This window comes from Malaya genurostris, chromosome 3, assembly GCF_030247185.1.
Source record: "Malaya genurostris strain Urasoe2022 chromosome 3, Malgen_1.1, whole genome shotgun sequence".
NCBI classification, from domain to species: domain Eukaryota; kingdom Metazoa; phylum Arthropoda; class Insecta; order Diptera; family Culicidae; genus Malaya; species Malaya genurostris.
The window spans coordinates 8,900,460-8,924,591 of record NC_080572.1 but is presented as its reverse complement, the minus strand read 5'-3'; the positions used below and the strand labels follow the sequence as shown (position 1 = coordinate 8,924,591).

Here is a 24,132-nt window from a genome sequence, read left to right as displayed (position 1 = left end):
TTTGAGTTTCACCATTTCGATGAGGAGTGTAAAACTGACAGAGAAAGTCTTCTACTTCGCAAAGGAAACCGAATGATATTGTATTTTCATTTTGTCTATTTTGTGCTGTTTAGATTTAATTGTTGTGAAGTGCACTTATTACGAAATTGACGAATTGTAAATCCTCATTACTGACGTGACACCGTGCCACGAACCATCTGACATATCATAAAAGGTGTAGGAGAATTTTCCCTCGCTCTTTCAAGCGACTAGAAAGCGGGTGTTCAGTGAATTAAATCAATCTCAACAATAGTAAGTTTCTTTTGTGAATCAATATATATTACAGCTAGTTTTCATCACTGCGGCTTCTACTATGATACAGCTTACATCCACTGCATTTCGTTGATCAGAGTATGGCCTCAAGTGGTTGTAGTTTTCTTTTGAATCAATAATGTTCCTATTTTTTACCTGGAGCTGTTATAAAACCGATACACTGAAGAAGGATGTAAGTAACATTCCGAAATACGCGTATCTGTATTGTAACGTTTGTTATGCTTCATTAAAGTATAGTGACTTTGTGAAAGTGTAATAACGTGACAGTGAAATAGTGGAATTAAATGGTACAGAAAAAGTGAAACTGTTCAATAATGTTACCAATTACAAAATCATAAGACCATGCCGGAATATTCGAATATGACCTGATTAAAAACAAGACATAACAGTGTAAAGAGTAACAGAAAAATTACGATTAATTGTGTAACTTGAATTCAACTTCTGTTGAACTAAAAGATAATTTTAGGCATTATTGCAGACTTAGTTGTGTACAGTATAGTATGATATTTAATTCGATTGATCGCTCGATGATAACGCTTTCATGAAGCAAAGCATTAGTTCTTCTCTTTCGGTTAGGTTGCCGCCATTTGAAAAGTTTTTCTAGAAGTCTAACATGCAAAAACTAACAACAGCCACCTGGCAGCATTCGAATTGAACGATTTTTCCTCTAGCTGGTTAGCAGACAAGCAACAGGTATATCAGATGAATCAATAATGCTTGAAATAGCCAGATCAAGAGGCAACAATTTCCGTGCACAGTCGTCTCTTATATATGTCACTCGACGAGTCCTAGAAAAGAAGTCCTCCTACTCCTGGTTGGGACAAAACGTGCTAAGCAGACAAGAATTAGCATGACATTGAAATAAAACGCTCGTTGAAATTATTCAATAAGTTTCTCGAACAAAAAAATGTCCCATCTGATTGAAGGTAAATGAAAGTTTATGCAACACAAAAGACGGAAAAACTCACTTCATACAGGTTCCCATTGCAATGATGTCCCGCATTCGGCAGTTGTTCGAAAAACATATGCTACTTGGGTTGCTATATAACACTCGATTTGACTTCCGTGAAAACAAACAGACGAATTACATTTATTGCAGCTTAAATGTAAATCGTCTGAGCTCATCTGACAATAATAAGTTTTAATGTAAACTAAAATGTTATGAAAAAACTCAGCATGTAATGTTAGTTCCGTTTACGATTTATTAGTATGTAACAGTTCTATTTTTACGACTCGTTCAACTCAACTTAAATAGTAAAATTCCATCATTGCAAGGAATTGTCCGAGATGTTCCAAAAGAATTCTCATATGAAATTTTTTAAATTGTTTTCTAGATGCTTACCATGCATTTGAATTAAAAAGCCAAAGAAATTTAAACCATTGCTTTGTTTTCATCGTGCTTTGATTGCGTCTATCCATACGGTGCTAATTTGCATGCACGAAACATTTTCCAAACTATCTCAACGCAGAAACAGACCGGTAATTTCTCTGAAAGCGAACTATAACATACCTAGCAAAATTCGTATACGGAAACAAGAAAGTATCAATAATTGGCATTTGAACCAAATGCTTGCACTATTGAATAACAAAATAGTGTGTTGACTCAATGATCTCTACGGAACGGTGGTACCTCTACATAATGGCCTTCAAGCTGACGATTTTTTTTGTGGAGTAGCATTTTTCGAAACAATTCAAATCACAACGCACGATGTCCGAATGCCCATTATTGGGAAACAAGCCAAGCAATGCCTTCTTACCCCCATACTCTGCAGTAATGATAATAAATTAAAGAGACGAATGTTTACGTGAGATTGTCTCCAGCATACATGTTACCTGGCGATATGGTGATGATGGCACAGCAAGAAAGAGCAGGTATTTTTATTCCATCATGTATGATCGAGAGAGATCAACAAATTTGACTCGCAGTTTTAATTCGTGCAGAGAGTCGAAAAAAAGAGATAAAGAGCACTGCGCCGGAGAGATTTTTAAGACAGAGACCTCCGCACTGGTCTCTGTTTCAGTAGAGACGCTAGTATTGAAAAGACAGGTAACCGGTATACTCGCGATATTGGAATAGTCTTGATCGAGTCCGCGCCGATCTGTGTGACTCATTGGGATATCTGAAAAAGAAAAATAATAATATACGAGAAAGCAAAGGAAAAAAGCTAAACCAGTGAGACCTCTAATGTTCTCTAAATTGCGTTCTTTCAGTGGTGCTTCGAACCCGTGCCTTGGTGTTCATGTGTTAGTGATCGCGGCGTTGAAGAAAGGTGATCATCGGACCTCTGTTCGTAGAGTTAAATGAATTGTGACTGCCCTTGGCTTTGATTTGGCTTGCTTGATTGAAGCGCGCGTGTGTATGTAGGAAAATTTCATTACCGATTAATTGATAGAATTGGGACCTATCAAGGCTGATTGGAATTTGATTACCGAAGCTAAGGTAAGTTGACAGAACCGGAAATGTATCCCTTTATTTCTAAAATGTCTCAATGGAAATAACCCAAACATGATCAAATCTGTTGATGTTTCTGTTTGATTGTGATAAAAGCTTACAGTTGATTGAAATTGTGCATTTTACGACATGATTGATACAATCTGATTTGTCAATTTCATTATCTTCGGCGGTATTGGATGGGTCGATAATTGTGCCTTCGGTTGTCTGTAATCATAGTACATAGTTGCGGTGGAGTCCAACGCGGAATTCGGCGGTATCTTATCATTGGTGAAACACCGCTGAAAATAAAAGCATATTTGGCTGTTTGGCAACGCTCGTTCCATCACTGTTGGACTACTTGCTTTCGGGCATCTCAATTCGCTCGTTTGCAGCCTGAGTTTACATGCAGACAGTGCAGAGGATGCGTTGTTCGAATCGAACGTAAATAGTAAACGGGGAAGTTGAAATACGTGTTTTGTTTGATTATACAGCGCATGTATGGTACCTTAAATTTAAAGGTTATGTCATACGGATAGAGAAAGAGAGAGAAAAAGCGAGCGAGTAAACCCCAAAACTAAAGCAGATGCACTATACAGGCAAAAACAATGTGTGCGTTGTTTTCCGGAATTTAGGTTGATAGACGCGAATATCTGAGCGAAGCATCAATGACTCAAACTTACAATGGCGATTTCAAAGGAAATAAATTGAATTAAAGCGATTGTGACTATCTCTGTATCATTTGTCAGGGCACCTATTTGTTGATTAATTGGATCGTACTATACGCCCTTTTCACATGTTGGCATTAAATTAGGTATTGCAAGATGATGTCACGAATAAACTCGCGATGAATTCAATTCATGTTCGCCAGAAATCAGTGTTTTTGCCTTTTTCATATAGAAAGGTTATGCACTTTTGATTATTTCTATCCGACTTCCGGTTCCGTAAATATGAGGAAAATGTGCGAAAATGTGAAAATAGATCCACCAACTTTCCTCAATACGATTTTTACAAACCTATATTCAAATAAATCGCCTAATGGTTCTATAAAACAAACTTTTAAATTTAATCTTGATCCGGTCCCAGAATAACAGGGTAAAGTGTGTTAAAAATTTTATACTTAAAGGGACGAAACAAAAAATGAAAAACTTAAACTGGCCTTAAAACTACTCCATTCGATAGTCATTATCAATAGACGGCTAAACAAAACGATTTCGGTTATTTTTTCAAGAATCGAAAAAAATATTTTGAAGAATACCACAGTATTATATGTGATAGTACTTGTTGGTTAATGAATATATAAAACTACTTAGGGACTCCTAGTCCCTGGTTTCCGCTTTCGAAAGCAACGATAATAGTGAAGAAAAGCTCCAAAAACGGAACTCAATTAGATTTCTCAGCAACAGTCTAAATAAACTTTATAAATAATAAATAAAATGAGAGTGAGGAATACTCGAACCGATGGATATTTGACTTTGCTAGGAAATAATGGTTCCATTGATAGCCCCTTTTCAATGATGGAATTTTCTATAGCATTCTGCAAAGCACTAATGTACCAAATTATCGATTTTACACTTCATAACGGTGTGGACATATAAGAGTAAAACATGTGTAATTTAATTCAATTATACAACAAAAACTAATTGGAACTATTAGCACTGTTTTTGCATTGGTCGAACTCACCCCACAGATATGTAGAACTTGCCTTACTAGCACCTCGATCAAACGAGACGTTAGAGGGATATTTATTCTTTTATTAAACCATAAATATATGAAACAGTCGCACTGAAAAGAAGTCCTGCTGTTGTAATGACAGACGAATCGAATGAATGTAGTTAAAAGTTACTGTGAGTAGTGTCAAAGTTCAAAATGCTTCTAAGCTGGGTAATTTTTGGCCACGGAGATAATAAGTTCTACAGTTTTTGTACCATGTTGGCTTTCATTTTACAAAAGCTTAAACAAACAAAAAATATTGAGGTCAGTCGCCACCAAACGGAATAAAGTAAATCTGAAAATGAAGCGGAATGTACAATAAAACTCTTACTGTTACTGAAATATGGAAAAAATATTTTTTTCTCCTCATTTATTGTGGAATAATTGTGTGCATACTATTAGCCTGAACTAATTATATCGAAACTACAAAGCTCTATTCGGAGACAGTTTGCGTTAGAATAACCTTTATCAGCTAAAATTGATTGAATTATTAACCAAAGTTCAAGATAAGTGCTGAACGGGGAATTCAGGATACAGAAAAAAGTATTCACCCGCCTACCTAGAATCACGCTACCGTGATCTATTGTGGGTAAATCCGCCAACAAACGCACCGGAAACTCCTCTCCTCTCAGCCGCCAAGACATCATGGAAACTTCCCATCATCAAGGGCGTTTCTAGAACCACATGATCGACCGAATGTGATGCTTACCTCAGAAATCGATGTGATCATGCCAAGGTAATCACAAAGAAGATAAATGCTGACTGTATGAATAGCGTCGCGAGTTTGGCTATATTAGTATAAGTGCGACGTGTTAGAATAAAAATTCTTCGTCGATTAGCACACGGGTGACGAAGTTCATCCATCCGTCGACAAACAGTGTGGTAATAGTCGATAGAACAGAACTTCGAATGTCATAAACATTCCACAAATTATCGACACGATTGACGGTCGTAAACAAGTTCTGTACCCTCGGAGTGATGAAACGTGTACAGAATGTGTTTCACGACACGTGATCACTGCATTGCGTCCTCCCTCCTTTGCCATTTACAATCACAACGAAATCGTCGCCGATGGTCACCTAAAACGACATAAAAAAATAATTGGTCCGTGTCCCCTCCAAACATTTAGCAAGAATTTCGCAGGGTTTATTCGCCGAATCAGAAGCCACTCACCTTCAACAGCGATCCGCACAATCCAGCTTGTGAATTATTGGCGATTATAACGCGACCGGAATATGATCAAGCATATCGATCGTGTTATCTGTGTTATTATTTTTTGAGAATGATTATTGACAATAGAAAATCGTGGACCAATATTTACTCCGAAATTTTTTTTCAATGTGAAGAGAATTGATATGTTGCGCCGTGACCTTGACTTACAATCGACTGAAACAAGCGCTCGAAATAGTAAACATATTTTCAATCGGCTACTGAGTTTTACGGTATTCCGATCACACCGAATTAACACAGTTTTTTACTATAGGCTTTGTTACGCTATCGACTCAAATCAGTAAGCTAGGGCCAAGCATGCACCATTGGGCTTAACACGCGCAGATACGCCAGTCGTCACACGATAATTTGATCCGATTCCAGAGGCACGAGTTTAGATTACAAATAGTTTAAAGTAATTTACGTCAAAATATGAGTGCACTGTGTTAGCGTTGCGAGTTTAACAAAAAGTAATTCCAAATAGTGCTCAGTTTATGCTTGAAATCACATTGGCCTTGCAGGTTTTGGGGGCCAACGATGTCACATTATTCCAGTTCGTAGATATTTGGTAATATGAATTTGTTGAATGTTAACTATTAATCCATTATCATTTTTGTTTGTCCTTGAAAAAGTACGTACTCGGGGTGAAACAGATAGAAACATATTTTTGTTATTTGTTACAATTATTTTCTACAATAAAATTTTTCAAAATGGTAATTTTTCCCATAAAGATTATTTTTAATAAGACAATGTACATAAGCTTTTCATCGTTAAGGTGTCATTTTTGCCTACGTCTAACATGTACAAGAATAAATTATTCTTAGGATTAGTAAAAATCTTTTTCAAATCTAACATATATTAGCAGTAAAAATGTTTATAGTAATAGCCCTTCTAGGAAACATTGTACAGATCTCACACCTTGATTTTATTTAAAATTCAATCAAATCACTTTATTTGTATTTTACTAGTTTTGTAATTTAGCGAATGACTGGATTTAAGGCAGTAGAGAGACTGTGAAGAAATCTATTAATAGTGTTTATGTTCAAATTGTGGCGAGTGTCATCTCTAGGAAATGATATATGAGGCTCATGCTCATTGGAGGTTATGACAAGCCAGAATGTCTCGAATGGAAACGTTGGGTGATATTCGCCGCGCTTGTAAGAAGGTCACTAGTTGAGACATGGCGTTTCGATATTCGGTGATTTTCTAAACAACATGATCAATTGCTTGGTGCTGATCTCCGGAAGCACAAAATTTACTTATTGCAAGCCGATGGAGACGGAAATGTGCATCCAATGCATAATTGTTGGACATTAACCTGGACACCAGGAAGTTTTGTTGACATCACCATGCTTTTGTCGAAACTTTGAGAATTATTAGGTTCACCCACCGACTCATCACAATTATCACATGAAGTTTTCCAATTGTGAATTGTTGTTTGGTGCGCAACACTGTGGCCAATTATTCAGCCTTTTCATTGCCTGGAATCGAATAATGAGCTGATACTCAAACAATGGAAAAATTGATAATTTATTTTTGTTAGTTCCATTACAGAAAATATCGTTGTTTGATTCCATCTAATTGCAGCGGGAGGGGAAAATTTAGATATGTATAAAATGAAATGATATGATAAATGATTTATTTTAGTATTTTTTGGATTTTTGACATTGAGAAAAGTTGCAAATACTTTATCTTCGAATGTATTTCTGCATTGAATTGCCCCCCCCCCCCTCTCCCCCCCCAAAGATTTATGGGGGGGGGGGGGCATACCCCCCAATATTTTGGCTACTTGAATAATTATTAGAAAATTTGCTAGGAATATCTTATGATATAAAACTTTTTTCTGTTATCCCCGTAGTTCGTCTCCGAAATCCTTCACATTTCTTAACAAAGTTACTAAAAATTTTAAACGAATTTACTATAATGTGAAATGTGCTATACTGTACCACTTTCGAATATTGGTTATTACTGGAATAGTAGGGAAAAAGTTTGTGATTTTTACTTGGTTGCTTTTTATTTGCTCTAACCATTCCGATTCCTTTATAAAAATGCTTTATATATTGAAAAGTTTAATGATCTGTAGTAATAATTTTATGTGCCCCCCCCCCCAATATTTAATTGAACTTGCCGCCCCTGCTTAGGCCTCATACCCCATCAACAAATTCCTTTGAAAATTCACTTTATTGCTTTTTTAATATTGATGTAAAATACATACCAATTTCTGTGGATGGTCAATTAAACACAACTTTTTTAGCGTAAATATTTCAAATTACAACTTATATCAAACAACAGGGGGTCGATTTCTAGACCTCGGCGACCCCCATAGTCAGTTTTCGTTTACGTCGATCCCCACAATAAAGATATCGACCCCAAAGGGTCTATATCGATCAATTTGGGAACCCCTGCTTTAGACAGTATATGTTTTGAAAGTGTTTGTGATTGGAGATTGAAACCATAGCTGCTTAGAAGCCTTAGAGAATGTGTTTTCGGTACGAATACACCGAAATAAAGTTAAGAATCTAACAGGACTCCCAAGTCCTTGAAGGTCGAATATCGTTTGCAAGAAAAGGATATTATAACATATTTTGATGTCTTTAAGTCCATTTTATAGAGGTCGCACCAATTAGAGAAGGTTTCTAACTGTTTCAGCAATAGTCTGTCCTTTTTATTAGGATGAAACAATTTACAATCATCGGATAGTGATAGTTTCAGACATTGCAGTGAATGGTTTAAATCATTCCAATAGAGTAAAAATAAAAATGGTTCAAGATGACTGCCTTGAGGTATTGAGGTATTGAATTGAAATATCAACGTGCTATCAAGAAAACAATTCAATCCAAGACTATCCATTTAGGCTATAGATTTTGTGCAGCTAAGAAGTCATGATGCTTTTTTAATAGATTTTTTGTTTCATTAATTGCTCTTGGTACGTCTGGTATGCAATAATTTAATCATCATGCAGCGTCGGTACTATAAGCCAGTTGACGTATATTCGAACTCCGACATGGAAGGATTGTCAGTGTCGCAATAGGACCGTTGCACTAACTATTCCAGATGGTTAGGTTACGGATATTCGAACTGGTGTGTTCAGGTACGGTTCGAATACGAAAAGATTCTTAGTTTTAATCGGGTTCGGGTTAAAAAGAATGTGATCAATGATTTAACGCTAGCAGTTCATCAGTCTATCGGCTCTATTAGCAAAATTATTTGAAATTATCGTTCGATATGCAACATGAATACACATGCAAACGACAATCTTCGAAAATGAGGCAGGAGCCGCCGCCACGGTCAATGGCAAGCGCTACCGCGCCATGATTAGCGATTGGTTCTTCCCGTTACTTGAAGAGGGAGACTTGGACACCATTTGGTTCCAACAAGACGGTGCTCCGTGCCACACAGCCAACGCTACGATCGATCTTCTGCGCACGGTCTTCGAAGATCGAATTATCAGTCGAAATTCGGATGTCGTTTGGCCACCTCGGAGCTGCGATTTGACGCCGTTAGACTATTATCTTTGGGGGGCTGTCAAAGATAAGTTATATGTGAACAAGCCAGAGACAGTTCAAGCCTTGAAGGACAACATTCGTGCAGTCATAGCTGAAATAAAGCTATACAATCGAAAATGTATTGAAAAACTGGACCGACCGTATGGCGTACTGCAAGTCCTGCCGAGGCAGCCATTTGAATGAAATTATATTCCACAATTAACCGGGAGGATTGTACTTTAATATGAAAAAATAAATTTTGATATCGGATGAACCGTTTGTGTTTTATTGTATGTTTAAAAAAAAAGTTACATGGCGGACCCTGTATCAGTATGTAATGTCACTTTCTTCTTTTCTTTTCTTTTCTAACTTCACCTATTATTATGAGACGTGTTATACACATATTAGGACCTAGAATAGAAAGTGAATAGTAATGGGTTAATAACGAATGATTCCAGCTGAGAGCAGTTTAGTGCCCGAAACCCGATAGACTCGAAACAAATATTGTGTTGGTATATGACGGATTATCTGAAGAAAGATAAATTTCTCGTCGATACGGTTGATGGCCTTCACAAGGCCAAGCTGGTGGCATTAATTTGAAGATAAGCAAGCGAAGTGAACAACAGAATTTTGCTGTGGTCGCTTCATCATCGTGGTGTTTGAAATGTACTAAAATCACGATAATAATGGTTTTAGATATTTTCGATATTGATGATTTAACTTTGGCTCTTCTGACACTAGTTTGTGGTATAAAGAATTAGTTAGCGCACTTTCCTATGCTGGTAATCGAGGTTATCGATTATTTCTGTAAGTTGACCTCGTATGCAGATAAACGTTCTCCTTAGAGCAGAACTGGTGAGTGTGACCACGGATTACATAAAACTTGTTTCTACTAGGTACTTCAGGTGCTGGACGAAGCAAATGGCAAGTGACCTGTCGTCATTTGTGCGGTTATTTCTAGTTTGCTCGCGAGAGATACGCTGAAAAGCTACTGGCGGACTTGAATTATGGAAGTGTAGAAATATACAACCAGCAATTAGCCGGTTGTCGATTTCTTTTTCTTGTGGACGTTGAATTTTATCATAGCCTCACGATGCGTATTGTTGGAATTGATGTATCTGTAATCTTGCAGTGAGGTGAGACCTTTTACTGTATTGGTATTGGTCAATGAAGTTCGATATATATTTCGGGGACGGGTATAGCGTGATGGGATAGTCGATGTCTTTCACGCAGCCCGCCTGGGTTCGATTCCCAACCCCGCACATATAGGGTCAGAAAGATTTTCTGGTCCGAAGAGGCGAATGACCTTATAAGATGTTAAAGCCTCTATAATTGAAACAAAAAAAAGTTCGATATGGCTTCCTGATTATGGTGCCAAACTGTTTTCAAAACACGATTATGGAAGGAATCCATAACCTTCGAAAAAGTAACAATTCTCACAATCGAGAACATTTTGAATTTATTGACAGTACAGCATGGATCAAAATTCAGCAGATTTTTAGTGTATAATGATTATCAGTTCGTTAGTATTGGTAATAACAAAGTTACTGAAATTTTCTAAGTCATTTAATTTAAACAGAAAATTATCTGGAAATATATTTGAAAAACTGGTAGCAAACAACGGTATTGAATTCGTTCTAATTTGATAATATGAGAGTTTGCAGTGGAACGAAAGCAAACTCATCCATATTCCATCGCTGAAAGTTTCGTTGTCTGATACAATCCGGATCCTGTTATTGTTTGAAGAAAATTTACTCTTTGTTGGATCTCACGTGCATTTGGATTTAAACCACACCCCGAGGTATTGAAAGTTAAAACTTGCGCGATCATTCTTCCCGTCTTATGAAGCTGAAGCTGCGCGGAATCATGCTTGAAAAGACGACCACCTCTTTTTTCTCCGCAGAGTTGTAACAATATTTTGCTCAAGAAACTTGTTGAACGATTCCAACAAGCGTATGTTGCGAGGCAGATTCTTCAGCAAGTTGAATCTAAATCTGTGTGTTTAGCATCTGAGCATTCTTTGTCCCACCAAGCGTTTTTTTTTATTCAATATTATAGTATAATTTTAAGGCACACTGCTTAAGCTCTAAGATGCCAAGGGTATTTACTAATCCTAATTACGACTAACTTAAAACTAGAATAGTATCATTATCACCAAGGGTTGAAGGCCCTATGTTAGTCGTCGGACCAAGAAATCGAACAAACGAGGAAGTCATATTCTTCCAGCATGGGGAGTACATTCATTGAATTTAAGACACTTGAAATTTGGTATTTAATCCAGTCGATATTTATTGTCAAATCATATTAAATATTAACTGAATTAGCAATGCATTTGTTACTGCTAATTGAGATGATGATTGGGAAATGACCGCTACCATGTAAATCAGATCGCTCCAGAAATCAATTGTAGATAAGAAAGGGTTTCAACCTTTTCATTAAGCTGTCGCTGTCCAACTTGAGCTCTTGAAGGAATATGTATAGAAGCAATACAAATTTCTTTTTTTTTTGTTTCAATTATAGAGTCTTTAACATTAATGTCATTCGCCTCTTCGGGCCAGAAAAACTTTCTGACCCTATGTGCGGGGTTGGGAATCGAACCCAGGCGGGCTGCGTGAAAGGCATCGACTTACCCATCACGCTATACCCGTCCCCATACAAATTTCTTTTCCTTTCGTGTTTATTTGACAAGCAACAACTTATGTACTAGAAGTCGAAGGAATGTTTAATCTATAAAAGGAATAGCATTTCTTAATTCCAAAAATACATTTATAAGAATAGCATTTCTTAATTCGACTATACGGAGAGTCTCTATCGAGATGTGTGCTGTTAAAATTTCAAACTATCTTTGATGTAAGTCATGTTTCACACAAAGCAAATACATCACATTTTAAACTATGTAATAAAACTTTAAATTAATCAAGTTTTGGCAGTGATTGAATCATTTGCGGCGGATGATAAATTATTCATCAAATGATACAAACCCTGAGAGAATTGGCCATTGAGCTAATAACTGCTTCAAAAAAGTTCTAGCTATTGGGAAGAATGCCGTTATGAGGGTCCTTAAGGGTTCAGAAATATTGAATGCTGAGAAAATCCAGTCTACAATTTCCGAAAACTTCAATAATTTTGTTGGTGGCTGTGAAACGGAACCCACTGGATTATTATCTTTTTATGTGCTAGTTCCTGGATTGGTTTGCGAATTTGACAAACCAGGAGGTAGGGTAACAGAGGTATTTTGGCCCACTTTAGGATTGATTTTATTTTGGCCCACTTTGAATAAATACCCACCAAATGTTGTAATATCTTTGAAAAACCCTTCCGCAATAGGTAATTTAATGTGTTTACCTTCAAATTTATGTAAGATGAGTTACTTAACATCAATTAAATCCGATAAAATCGATAAAGTTTGTTAGGTGGGCCAAAATATATGAAGTGGGCAAATTACCCTACAGTCTTTGTTTTTGGATGTGTCTTTTTTGGTTTTTCAAGGGGATCTATTTTAAAAGGTGCGCTGCCTGTACCTGGCCTTAGATACAGCGTTATAGTTCTTGTTGACGATTAGATGTGATGTTTCTTGTGTACCACCACGCGATAATTGATGTCTCTTTTTGTCCACCGCAACCGGTACTCTACACCATACAAACTGATACCTGGTGAATGTCTCTGCGGCTTTGCGCTGATGCGCCTTAGCACGTCTGTGCCTTTGCACCCCTTCGTCCCCGCAACTCTGTGTCTCAGCACTTCTATGCGTTCGCACCTCTGTGAGTATGAATGGGATAGCCTTCTTCGACTGCTTTCAAGTCGGGAACGCCCCGAATATTGGCTGTACACCAGTATTTGCTGCGTTTGCGATGGGCACCAGCAGGTTTTGTTTACCTGCAGCTAAGGTTTCCTTGTCTCGGTAATAGCCGTTAACTCATGAGCCAGTAACCTAACCTGTCTGCTTGTATTCTTTTTACTGAATCATGAATAAAAGGAATATATTTACATTCGATTTTCTAATAGACTTTTAAATAAATTTTTCAATTTCAAGATTGATTTTTCAGGAGTGTCCAAAATTGTATTTCAAGACCATGTGGAGGAGATAAATTAGTATTTCAAGACCATGTGGAGAGAGATAAATTAGGAAGTACCGAAAATAATATTTAAAAACACTAAAATGGAGCTTACTCCAATTTTTCAAAGATGACTCATACTGACTTCCACAAACTTCAAATTAAACATCTTATAATCCTACGTGTGTCTGATAAATTTTATTCGGTTCCAGAATTGTAAGGATATGAGTGTTTAAAATTTTAAACCTTCATTTAGATGGACGAATAAAAAAACGTAAAGATTCTTCTAGATTTGATTCAAAACAATTCCAGTTCCTAGTTAATGTTAGTTGCTGACCACACGAACCGATGGTTAGGCCGATCTCTGGATTCTTGGACTTTTGGTTTCTAAATTACAGAGTGGAGAGGAGTTGAAAATTTATACTGTTACATAAAGTTACGATACCAAAAACCGTAAAAAATTGTCTAAACTAGACTCATATCTATCTTACCTTGTAAGCCATGCTAGCTTATGACCATATGAACTCTACTGATTCCAAAATTGTAAATTGTAAACAGTCGAGTGATCATTGTATACACCTAGTTACATTTTGTATAATTTATATAATAATGTAGAAATTCGGAAAGAAACTCAATAAACAGGACTGAATCGATGTTAACGAAGTTATATTAAATTTTCGTTTTTCCTCTGAAGGAAGGTCGCCTTTTTTCTACCCCTCCAAGCGCTATCCTGTTTTGAAGCAAGGAATATGCAAGGTGAACTAATGAAATGATACTGGTAGTGTTCGAATTTAGGGGTTCGAATAACTCCTAAATTTATGCTAAGTGCACATAATGATTTTTATTTGTTTTTTGTTTGAATTGCTATATAGACTTTCCATAAGACGTAAAACAATAATGAATTGATTGTTTCGTCACTAGTATATCTTAATTTAACTAAGAGTAGGCATCTTGTAGTATCAAAGTTTCTAAGTATGTTGAGGCATTTGAAAAAAATCGACATTTTTTTGGGCCATATGAAAGAAAAAACGCGAAACATTATTTGTTATATTATGTATGGAGTAGGCCCCTCGATCGCCGTACGCAGTGATGTCGGAGTAATCGTGTCGGAGAAATCGTGTCGGAGAAATCGTGTCACTAGTGGACTGACAGCAGGACATCCAACGTCATAACCGGAGATATATTCACGTGCGAAGATCGGATAAGTTAACCTTATTGGATAAGTTAACTTGATTTATCACCGTTGAGATTCATTACCGTTATCATCGTACACAATTCATTTTTCTATTTATAAATTACGTTTACCGTAGAAGTAGGCCCGAGCTAAATGAAGTAACTTTACCAGGTATGAAGAGAATTGTCATTAACAGTGAACTTAACTTATACAGGTAACCTTAACTATAGCTCGATAGGAATACCAGTAACCGTACAAATTGCCAAGTTGAGAACTCAGTAGCCAACGAGCACTCGGTTAGATACTAATTGTAAGTAAGCTAAAATTATGTGAAATCCCGAAATAACATTCCAATAAATTTTTGTTCGAGTTCTTGCCATTTAAACAAAACTGCGAAATTTCTAACAATCTCGAAAATTACGAGTGATGAGCGACTTAGGAGCCGAAGATTCAACATCTACTAACCAGATGACGACGCAACCCTCCGTAACCTTCAACTGTAAAGGCTGTGAGCGGCCAGATCAGGAAGAAAACATGGTGGCCTGCGACAAGTGCAGCACTTGGTGGCACTTTAGTTGTGCAGGTGTGGCAGACTCAGTTGCTGATCGATCATGGAAATGCAATAACTGCTCACCTCTTCGCGGTTCCATTGTATCAGGTAGAACAGCGAAAACCACTCGACTTCGCCTGAAACACTTGGAAGAAAAAAAGGCTTTAGAAGATAAAATTCTGGATCTGCGGGTCCAGAAGGAAAGGGAGTATCTGGCACAAAAACATCAGCTGAAAGAAGACGCAGAAAGTGACGAAGATAGTGTAGAGAACTGTGGCAGTGTCTGCCGCTTCGATATAAGTAGCTGGATAGAAGAGCAAAACACAGTGAGTGAGGGAACTAATCTACTTGTCTCCTGTACTTCAACTCCCGTTACCTCAGCAGCACACATAAGTGTTGCTTCATCGATTTGCTCGTCCGAATCACAGCTCTCGTTAGTAAACTTACCGCCTATGACACAATCGGTTTATACAACGGCTACCATGCCTACACATCAAATGACAATCCCTAACCAACAGCAGTACCTCTTGAATCCGCCGACCGGTTTAACGAAGCTTATGCCTTCAGCGACAAATTTACCTAATGGAATAAGAGCATCAATTCCTGTAGATCCCGAAACGTACAACTATCGATATTACCTAGCTAATAATGTAAATGAGTTCGCATTAGGGTCTGCACCTATCTCCTGTATCGCGGAACAATCAAGAACACACCCCTCGATGAGCCAGTCAGAGACCCAGCGGCCGATGGAAATGAATTTACGCAAGTCTGATGCCATATGGTATCCCGATAGAATTGGTTTATATCAGCCTTACGATCGTCAACATCTGGTAAGCTCTAATATACATAATATGAATCCACCTTCGACGGCAGGGAATGATTATGACCGTACAGCGCAGTGTACTGTTAACGTTCCAACGACACAAACCGCGCATCCGGCAAGAGGAATGAATCATATGACAGTGCATTCGAACCCCCTGGTTAACGGCTTTGATCATTTCATGCCATCCCAACAATCAACGTCACACCCCCAGCCATCACAATACCTTTGGCCTGCAGGCGGAGTTATTAGTCCACATCAACTTGCAGCTCGTCACGTTGTCTGCAGGGATCTACCTAAATTCGCGGGAGATCCGTTGGAGTGGCCTATGTTTCTGAGCGCATTCGAATCAACCACGGTCATGTGTGGAATACAACCGGACGAAAATCTGGCCAGGTTGCAAAAAAGTTTGGTTGGAAGCGCCAGAGAGAAGGTTCAAAGCCTTCTCACTCTTCCATCGGCTATTCCGGAAATATTAAGTACGCTTAGAGATGAGTGTGGTCGACCGGAACAATTAGTTCACTGTCTGCTTTCGAAAATACGGAACGCTCCCCCTCCTAACGTGAACAAACTAGAGACGTTAGTCATATTCGGCAGGGAAGTAAGGAATCTAGTAACTTATATCGAAGCTGCCAACTTACATTCCCACCTTTCGAACCCGATGTTGCTGTCTGAACTCGTGGGCAAATTGCCACCGAGTTTGCGACTGGACTGGGGATTGTACAGTCAACGGATATCTGAGAGCACGTTGAAAGCCTTTAGTAACTATGTATCGTATATTAAAACAGCAGCCTGCCAAGTGAGCTCTCCGCTTGAATGTGCTTCCAATTTGACAGACAGCATAACACGACGCGGATCGAAAAGAGAAAAGGACGGTTTCCTGAATGCGCACTCGACGAAAGACGATTCCGACACACAATTAAGCAATGAAATTATATCACGCTCGTCGAACGTAAAGTTAAAATCATGTCACGTATGCCAGAGAACTGAACACAAGATCAGGAACTGTGGCACATTCCTAAAGTACTCTGTCTCAGATCGCATCAAGTTCGTGGAACAGAACGGACTATGTAAACGATGCCTTACCGGGCATGGGAGATGGCCATGCAGAACGAAACAGCCCTGTAGTGTAAATGGCTGTCAAGAAGCGCATCATAAACTACTGCATACGATCGAACTACCAACCATAAATTCTCAAACCAGTTCTCCAGCTATCATATACACTCACAACCATCGTACATCATCTTTATTCAAAATATTACCAGTCATACTACGCAATAACGGAAAGTCAGTGGAAACGTTCGCGTTTTTAGACGATGGTTCTGATTTGACGTTACTGGACAAGGACCTCGCAGATAAACTTGACCTTCATGGGACCGAAAGCACGCTCTGTCTTCAATGGACTGGTAACGTTACTAGAAAGGAATCATCTTCAAAAAAAGTCCATCTAAACATCTCAGGTTTCAATGCTAATGAGGAATATGCTCTTCGAAACGTACGCACCGTGGATAGCCTCGACCTACCTAGGCAAAGTCTGCACTATCCGGAGTTAGTGAAGCAATTCCCGTATCTACAGGGGCTTCCCGTTCAAAGCTATACCGGGGCTAGTCCAGGTATTCTAATTGGAGTGGACAACGCGCGATTAAAGCTGCCGCTCAATCACCGATACAGACGAGACAAAGAGCCAGTAGCTATAAAAACTCGCCTGGGATGGACTATCTTTGGAGGCATAAGCGGAACCAGTGAAACCCAACACGTTTTGGTTCATATCTGCTCCTGTACTGAAGAACGACAGTTGAACGAAATGGTGAAAGATTACTTCCTGGTCGAGAACTTAGGTATTAATAATTGTACACCACGTGAATCGGAGGGAGATACACGTGCTTGGAAGATACTTCGTGACACAACAAGACGAACGGAGTCCGGCAGATTTGAGACGGGACTAATATGGAAAACGGATAATATCAACTTCCCCAACAGCTATCCGATGGCAAATCGCCGACTGAAATGTCTCGAGCGTAGACTCGAAACAAATTTGGAACTGAAGCAGGCGGTTCACGAACAGATCATGGAATACCAAAGGCTAGGTTACTCTCATAAAGCGTCAGCGAAGGAGCTACAGGAATGTGATTCTCGCAGAGTATGGTACCTACCACTCGGAGTGGTTTGCAATCCAAGAAAGCCGAACAAAATCCGCGTCGTATGGGATGCGGCTGCTTGTGTTGAGGGAATATCCTTAAACTCCAATCTGTTAAAAGGACCAGACCTGCTGACCCCACTTTTAAAAGTTCTGTGTAATTTCCGTCAAAAACAATACGCGATAACTGGCGACATAAGGCAGATGTTTCATCAGCTCCTGATACGAGAACAAGATCGTCAATCCCAACGATTTCTATGGCGGACTGATGCAAAATGTGCCCCAGATGTATACATCATGGATGTTGCAACCTTCGGAGCGAAATGCTCCCCATGCTCCGCGCATTATGTTAAAAATCTAAACGCGAAGGAATTCGAGTCCATATTCCCATTAGCAGTTTCAGCAATCGTTAATAACACGTATGTCGATGACTACTTAGATAGCAGAGATACTATCGACGAAATAATTAAGATAGCTACTGAAGTACAAATGATACACAGCCAAGCCGGTTTCGAAATACGAAGCTGGCAGTCGAACTCCGATGCGATCCTCACACGGGTCGGGGGAAGGTGCAACGAGGCAGTTAAAAGTTTCACCGCAGATAAAACAACAAACGCTGAGCGCGTGTTAGGAATTGCGTGGATTCCAAGTGATGATGTTTTCAGCTTCACGACACAGTTTCGCAAGGATCTTCAGCCTTTACTGACGGGCGATATTACTCCTACAAAACGTCAAGTTCTACAAATCGTAATGAGCCTGTTCGATCCGCTGGGGTTTATATCTAACTACACGATACACGGAAAGATACTCATCCAAGATGTGTGGAGATCTGGAATTGAATGGGATGATCCCATTACAAAAAAGGATTTATATAGTTGGAGACGATGGATTACATTGGTTCCCGAGTTGCGACAAGTGAGAATATCAAGATGCTACTTCAACAACTACTCACCCGGAAGCTACGACTCGCTTGAACTACACATTTTCGTGGACGCGAGCGAGATGGCATACTGCAGTGTAGCGTACTTTCGTATCGTTGAGGATCGAACACCAAGATGTTCCCTGGTAGCATCGAAAGCGAAAGTAACTCCGCTCCGACCGCAGACTATTCCTAAAAACGAATTGAACGCTGCCGTGCTCGGCGTTAGATTGATGAGGAGTATAGTAGAAAATCATTCCCTATCCATTAAGAGACGATTCATCTGGTCAGACTCTTCAACCGTCCTCTCGTGGCTACGAGCAGACCCTCGTAAATATCGCCCTTACGTGGCATTTCGGGTTGCCGAAATTCTCACCGAAACGAATGTTGACGATTGGCACTGGGTACCGACAAGGATGAATATCGCCGACGAAGCTACAAAGTGGAATAGTGGTCCAAGCTTCGATCCACTGAGCTGCTGGTATCGCGGCCCCGAGTTCTTGTACTCGCCCGAGCACCTTTGGCCATCAGCTGAGCTCTCATTGAAAGATCCTACTGAAGAACTGCGGACCGCCCTTATTCATCGAGAAATTCCGCATCAAACACCGTTTGATTTCGCGAAGTGTTCCCGCTTCGATGATCTAATAAAACGGCTGTCGTACCTCCAACATTTTCGCAATCAGTGCTGTTACAAAAACAGGGTTCTAACAAAGTCCCATACCGTGTATCTGAATCATGAAGACTACGTTTCGGCGGAAAAGAGTCTGTGGCGAATGGTACAGGCCGGTCCTTACGCAAATGAAATCTCATTATTGAAAGCAAACTCAGAGCGACCCATAGCTCAGCGTCAGCGTCTGGGAAAAGCAAGCACTTTGAGAGGTCTATCGCCCTTTCTAGATGAAGATGGTATTATCCGTTCAGAAAGTAGAATCGACCCCAAAGCGGCGTACTATTGTTTCGATTTTCGCAATCCAGTGATTCTACCAAGGGAGAACCACGTGACAGATTTGCTCATACTTCGATTCCATCAGCGGTTTGCACACGCAAATACAGAAACAGTTATAAATGAGATGCACCAGAAATTTTACATACCAAAGATGCGTTCAGTAGTGAAAAAAGCGATAAAAAAATGTATGTGGTGTCGCGTGTACCGAGCCAAACCAGGCGAACCAAGAATGGCATCATTACCGCAAGCACGAGTACAACCATACGTGCGTCCATTTACATTCACAGGTCTTGACTACTTCGGACCGCTGGTCGTTAAGCGAGGTCGAAGCAACGTCAAACGCTGGGTGGCACTTTTCACGTGCCTTACAATACGCGCTGTTCACTTAGAGGCCGTCCATTCGCTATCAACAGAATCCTGTAGAATGGCCATACGACGGTTCGTGGCAAAAAGAGGTGCACCGCAGCAGATTTTCAGCGACAACGGCACAAATTTTCACGGCGCTGCTCGAATTTTGGCGAACGAAATTAAGGCAATTAACCACGAGATAGCAGCCACCTTTACCAACTCCGATACGAAATGGTACTTTAATCCACCTTCTGCCCCGCACATGGGAGGAGTGTGGGAAAGAAAGGTGCGCTCGGTTAAAGACGCATTCAAAGTGTTAGCGCATCACGAAAGACTAGACGACGAAGGGCTGGTTACACTTCTTGCAGAAGTCGAAATGATTATCAACTCTCATCCTCTAACATTCGTACCACTGGAAGGAGCTGAACAAGATGTTGTTACACCGAACAGTTTTCTCCTCATGAGCTCGAGTGGATCCAACAACCTCAACAGAATCCCAATAGATGAACCAATTTCGCTGAGAACAAACTGGAAACTTATGCAGCATCTTCTAAACCAGTTCTGGAAAAGGTGGATCCAGGCGTATCTTCCGACAATCGCTCGGCGGACCAAATGGTTCTCAGAGTTGCGTCCACTAGAAGAAGGCGATTTAGTTATTGTGGTCGACGAATCTGTGAGAAACGGGTGGCTACGAGGCCGCATCGTCAAGACGTATACAGCTGTGGACGGACAGGTCCGCAAAGTCGACGTTCAAACCAATTCGGGAGTACTGCAGAGACCAGCGATCAAGGTAGCCCTTCTGGACGTTCAGGAGGTCGGTAAAACCCAGAAATAACGGGTATTACGGGTCGGGGTGTTATATTATGTATGGAGTAGGCCCCTCGATCGCCGTACGCAGTGATGTCGGAGTAATCGTGTCGGAGAAATCGTGTCGGAGAAATCGTGTCACTAGTGGACTGACAGCAGGACATCCAACGTCATAACCGGAGATATATTCACGTGCGAAGATCGGATAAGTTAACCTTATTGGATAAGTTAACTTGATTTATCAACGTTGAGATTCATTACCGTTATCATCGTACACAATTCATTTTTCTATTTATAAATTACGTTTACCGTAGAAGTAGGCCCGAGCTAAATGAAGTAACTTTACCAGGTATGAAGAGAATTGTCATTAACAGTGAACTTAACTTATACAGGTAACCTTAACTATAGCTCGATAGGAATACCAGTAACCGTACAAATTGCCAAGTTGAGAACTCAGTAGCCAACGAGCACTCGGTTAGATACTAATTGTAAGTAAGCTAAAATTATGTGAAATCCCGAAATAACATTCCAATAAATTTTAGTTCGAGTTCTTGCCATTTAAACAAAACTGCGAAATTTCTAACATTATTCGAAAAAAATCTTTGGAAACTAAGAACGTTTCGATTGTCGAATATCACAACTCATCTCAGTTTCCAAAGCCATTTGAAATGCAACAATGCATTGCTCTAAAAAACCATCATTTGCCAATGTTTGCTTTGCTTGAAGTATGTCAGAGCAATTAACGCATCAAAATAAGTTCCATGAACAGCAAACAACGCATCTCTCGACTGCGACAGAGCAATACCTATATAAACATATAGTACGGACCGTCAACACCCTTGGAGTACCAAAATTGCCCACGTTTGTACCGGTCGGTGCCTGGCATAATCAGTTAATTAGCTGCTTAGCTTCCAATCTCCATTGTTTTCTCAGAACAAACTTCCAAGTGCAAACGATGCCATCGACGGCAAAGCAGCCATGGCAACGGCAAAATGTGGGCAACGAGGTCTGTGGAACACCTGCTCCACCTTAGCTATCTTGGAGCATATTGCGTTTGTTCTGGAACAGACAGCGCTATGTACTAGGCTATCTGACCTGAAATATCTCGCTCGGTGCAATATTGTTTCACATTTTTTCGTTTAATGAAATAACGAACTGTCGCGGAGAGTCTTAAGTTGACACGCCATTTCGTTTGGCGCGCGCGTGTCGCCTCCAACGCCTGCACCCCTCGGGTGAAAAACTAACTTGTTTTTCCTTTGCAGTTCATTGCGGCACTTGCCTTTGCTCAGCTGTTGCTGTGAGATGATATTCCAAGATTGATATCTTTTTCACCTGATCCGCTCGGTGAATTACAAACCTTAGTCATCGAGACTTACTGCGCTGCGTGATTGTTCCCCTCTGGCAGTGAATAACATGTGGAAACCTTCACTATGGGCGGAAATCACTCACATGAGAGCCGTAGTGCAATGGGCCGTCGATATCTGTTTAACTGTTCGAATTCGGATTCGTTGTTTGTGGACTTAAGTTTAGATATTAGTGACATTAGAACATAACGGATATGATTCAACATCATTGAGTTTTTAAAGCTATTGGGATTTGGCTTCTTGTTTTTTTCGATAAGGCAACGTTTTGACTTGTTCGGTGTGTTGACAGCGCTTGTCTTCCGTGAGACTTTCGGTTATTTTGTTTAACATAAGGAAAGTAAAGAATAAGAAAACAATGTTATTTTCATTTCCGTGCTTGAAATATCTATGAGTATGGAAATAGATGCACAATTATAACATATTTTTAACTTTGTATAAAACATTGGGATTTTAGAATAACGCATATTACTTTTTTTTTTACAAATCATACGAAAAATTGGCAGGCAATTTAAAAGTAGTTCATCACATTTCAATGAACAATGAACGTGAAGTAATGTACATATTCTACTGAATCTTGAAGAACAATACTAAAAATTTTGCAAACCAAAATTAAATCTATGGTTCCCTTATCTTTATCCGAGTCGTTCAATGATAACAAATACTCCTACAAATGGCTACTAATTCCTTGCGTTTTCATTGATACGACTAAATACGTTAGATACTCTTTAGTCATACACCACATTGCAAAAAACACTTCATTTCTAATTCTATTAATTACTTTTAATAGTCATCTTTCTAGACTAAAGAGAAGACGTTGGGCAGAGTGAATTAAAAGATAGAAAGATTAAAAACTACGCATGTTTGAAGATTTATGACGTGTGTTATTGATGAGTTGATTGCTATGCAGCGCTGTTAGAAAAATTCGCAATTTTATTCGCATTTCATTCAGGAGTGCTTGCGTGAGTCACAATATGAAAATTACGCTCCCTTTAAATATATTGCTGGACGCATACACAGTGACCGTAAATAACGTAATGAAGCACTGGTTTCTCTTGTTATCTTTTTGTTTCGTAATTTATTGCACCCGTGTTGTTTAGGTACACTAGCGCCGTCCTGAATTCAGTGGAACACATATGAAACAAACTCATTCCTGTCAGGTTGTGTATGAGTTGCTGCCCTCAGGCGAGTCCGAATCGTACAAAGAAGTAGGAGAGAGAAATGTCAAGCTCATGCGCACCAAAATAGCATCACTGCGCACCCATACAATTGACATGATATGTTCAATGTGATGCCGTGCGATGGCGCAACTGAACTGAAGACTGCTTTCTCGAATAAAAACTTCCTTAATTTTTTGGTATTAAAAATGCCTTACTCTTCGCTATACAGGCCGAGTGTCAATTAAAAGTTTCAAAAATAGCCGCGTAACCTTTTTCGTCATAATTTTGAACGTTAATAAGTCAGTCATTTGTTGATGGATTAACATTATTTAACAACCAATCGATTCGGAAACTTTTAACTTAAACATGCACGACAACGTCGTTTCGGTATTTCAATTGCATACTATTGAAAGAATGGTTAGAATCGACCTATGTTTTCATCCACCAATCCCAGTTGTACAAAACACGAAACGCAATGACCGAAGCCACGGTGCTAAGAATATTTGGATATGAGAAAGCTTTGTGCAAAATGGGTGCCGCGTGAGCTCACAATCGATCAAAAACAACAACGAATTGATGATTGAAAACCATGCTGAAATTGAATGAATTGGGCTTCGAATTGCTCCCTCATCCACCGAATTCTCCAGATTTGGCCCCCAGTGACTTTTTCCTGTTCTCAGACCTCAAGAGAATACTCGCTGGTAA

General features: G+C 39.4%; 2 protein-coding genes across 4 annotated transcripts in view; both read left to right on the top strand.

Moving 5' to 3' along the window:
- Positions 1-2,332: 2,332 nt before the first annotated feature.
- Positions 2,333-24,132, top strand: part of LOC131435551 (Na(+)/H(+) exchange regulatory cofactor NHE-RF1) — a 39,492-nt gene continuing 17,692 nt past the window's right edge. Inside the window, exon 1 of one of the 3 annotated variants that reach the window (XM_058603564.1) lies at positions 2,333-2,582. The gene's annotated coding sequence lies outside the window, so the exon portion shown is untranslated. Of the gene's footprint in view, positions 2,753-6,067; positions 6,234-24,132 lie in introns of those variants that run through there. The other 2 variants (XM_058603561.1, XM_058603562.1) reach the window with 2 other exon arrangements.
- LOC131438809 (uncharacterized) lies at positions 14,806-20,934 on the top strand. The gene has a single exon (XM_058609102.1). The coding sequence runs from the start codon at positions 14,806-14,808 to the stop codon at positions 20,932-20,934; it is 6,129 nt and encodes a 2,042-aa protein (XP_058465085.1).

What these genes read in the sequence shown, in the direction of transcription:
- LOC131438809 (XM_058609102.1), top strand. Translation starts at nt 14,806, where the DNA reads ATGAGCGACTTAGGAGCCGAAGATTCAACATCTACTAACCAGATGACG.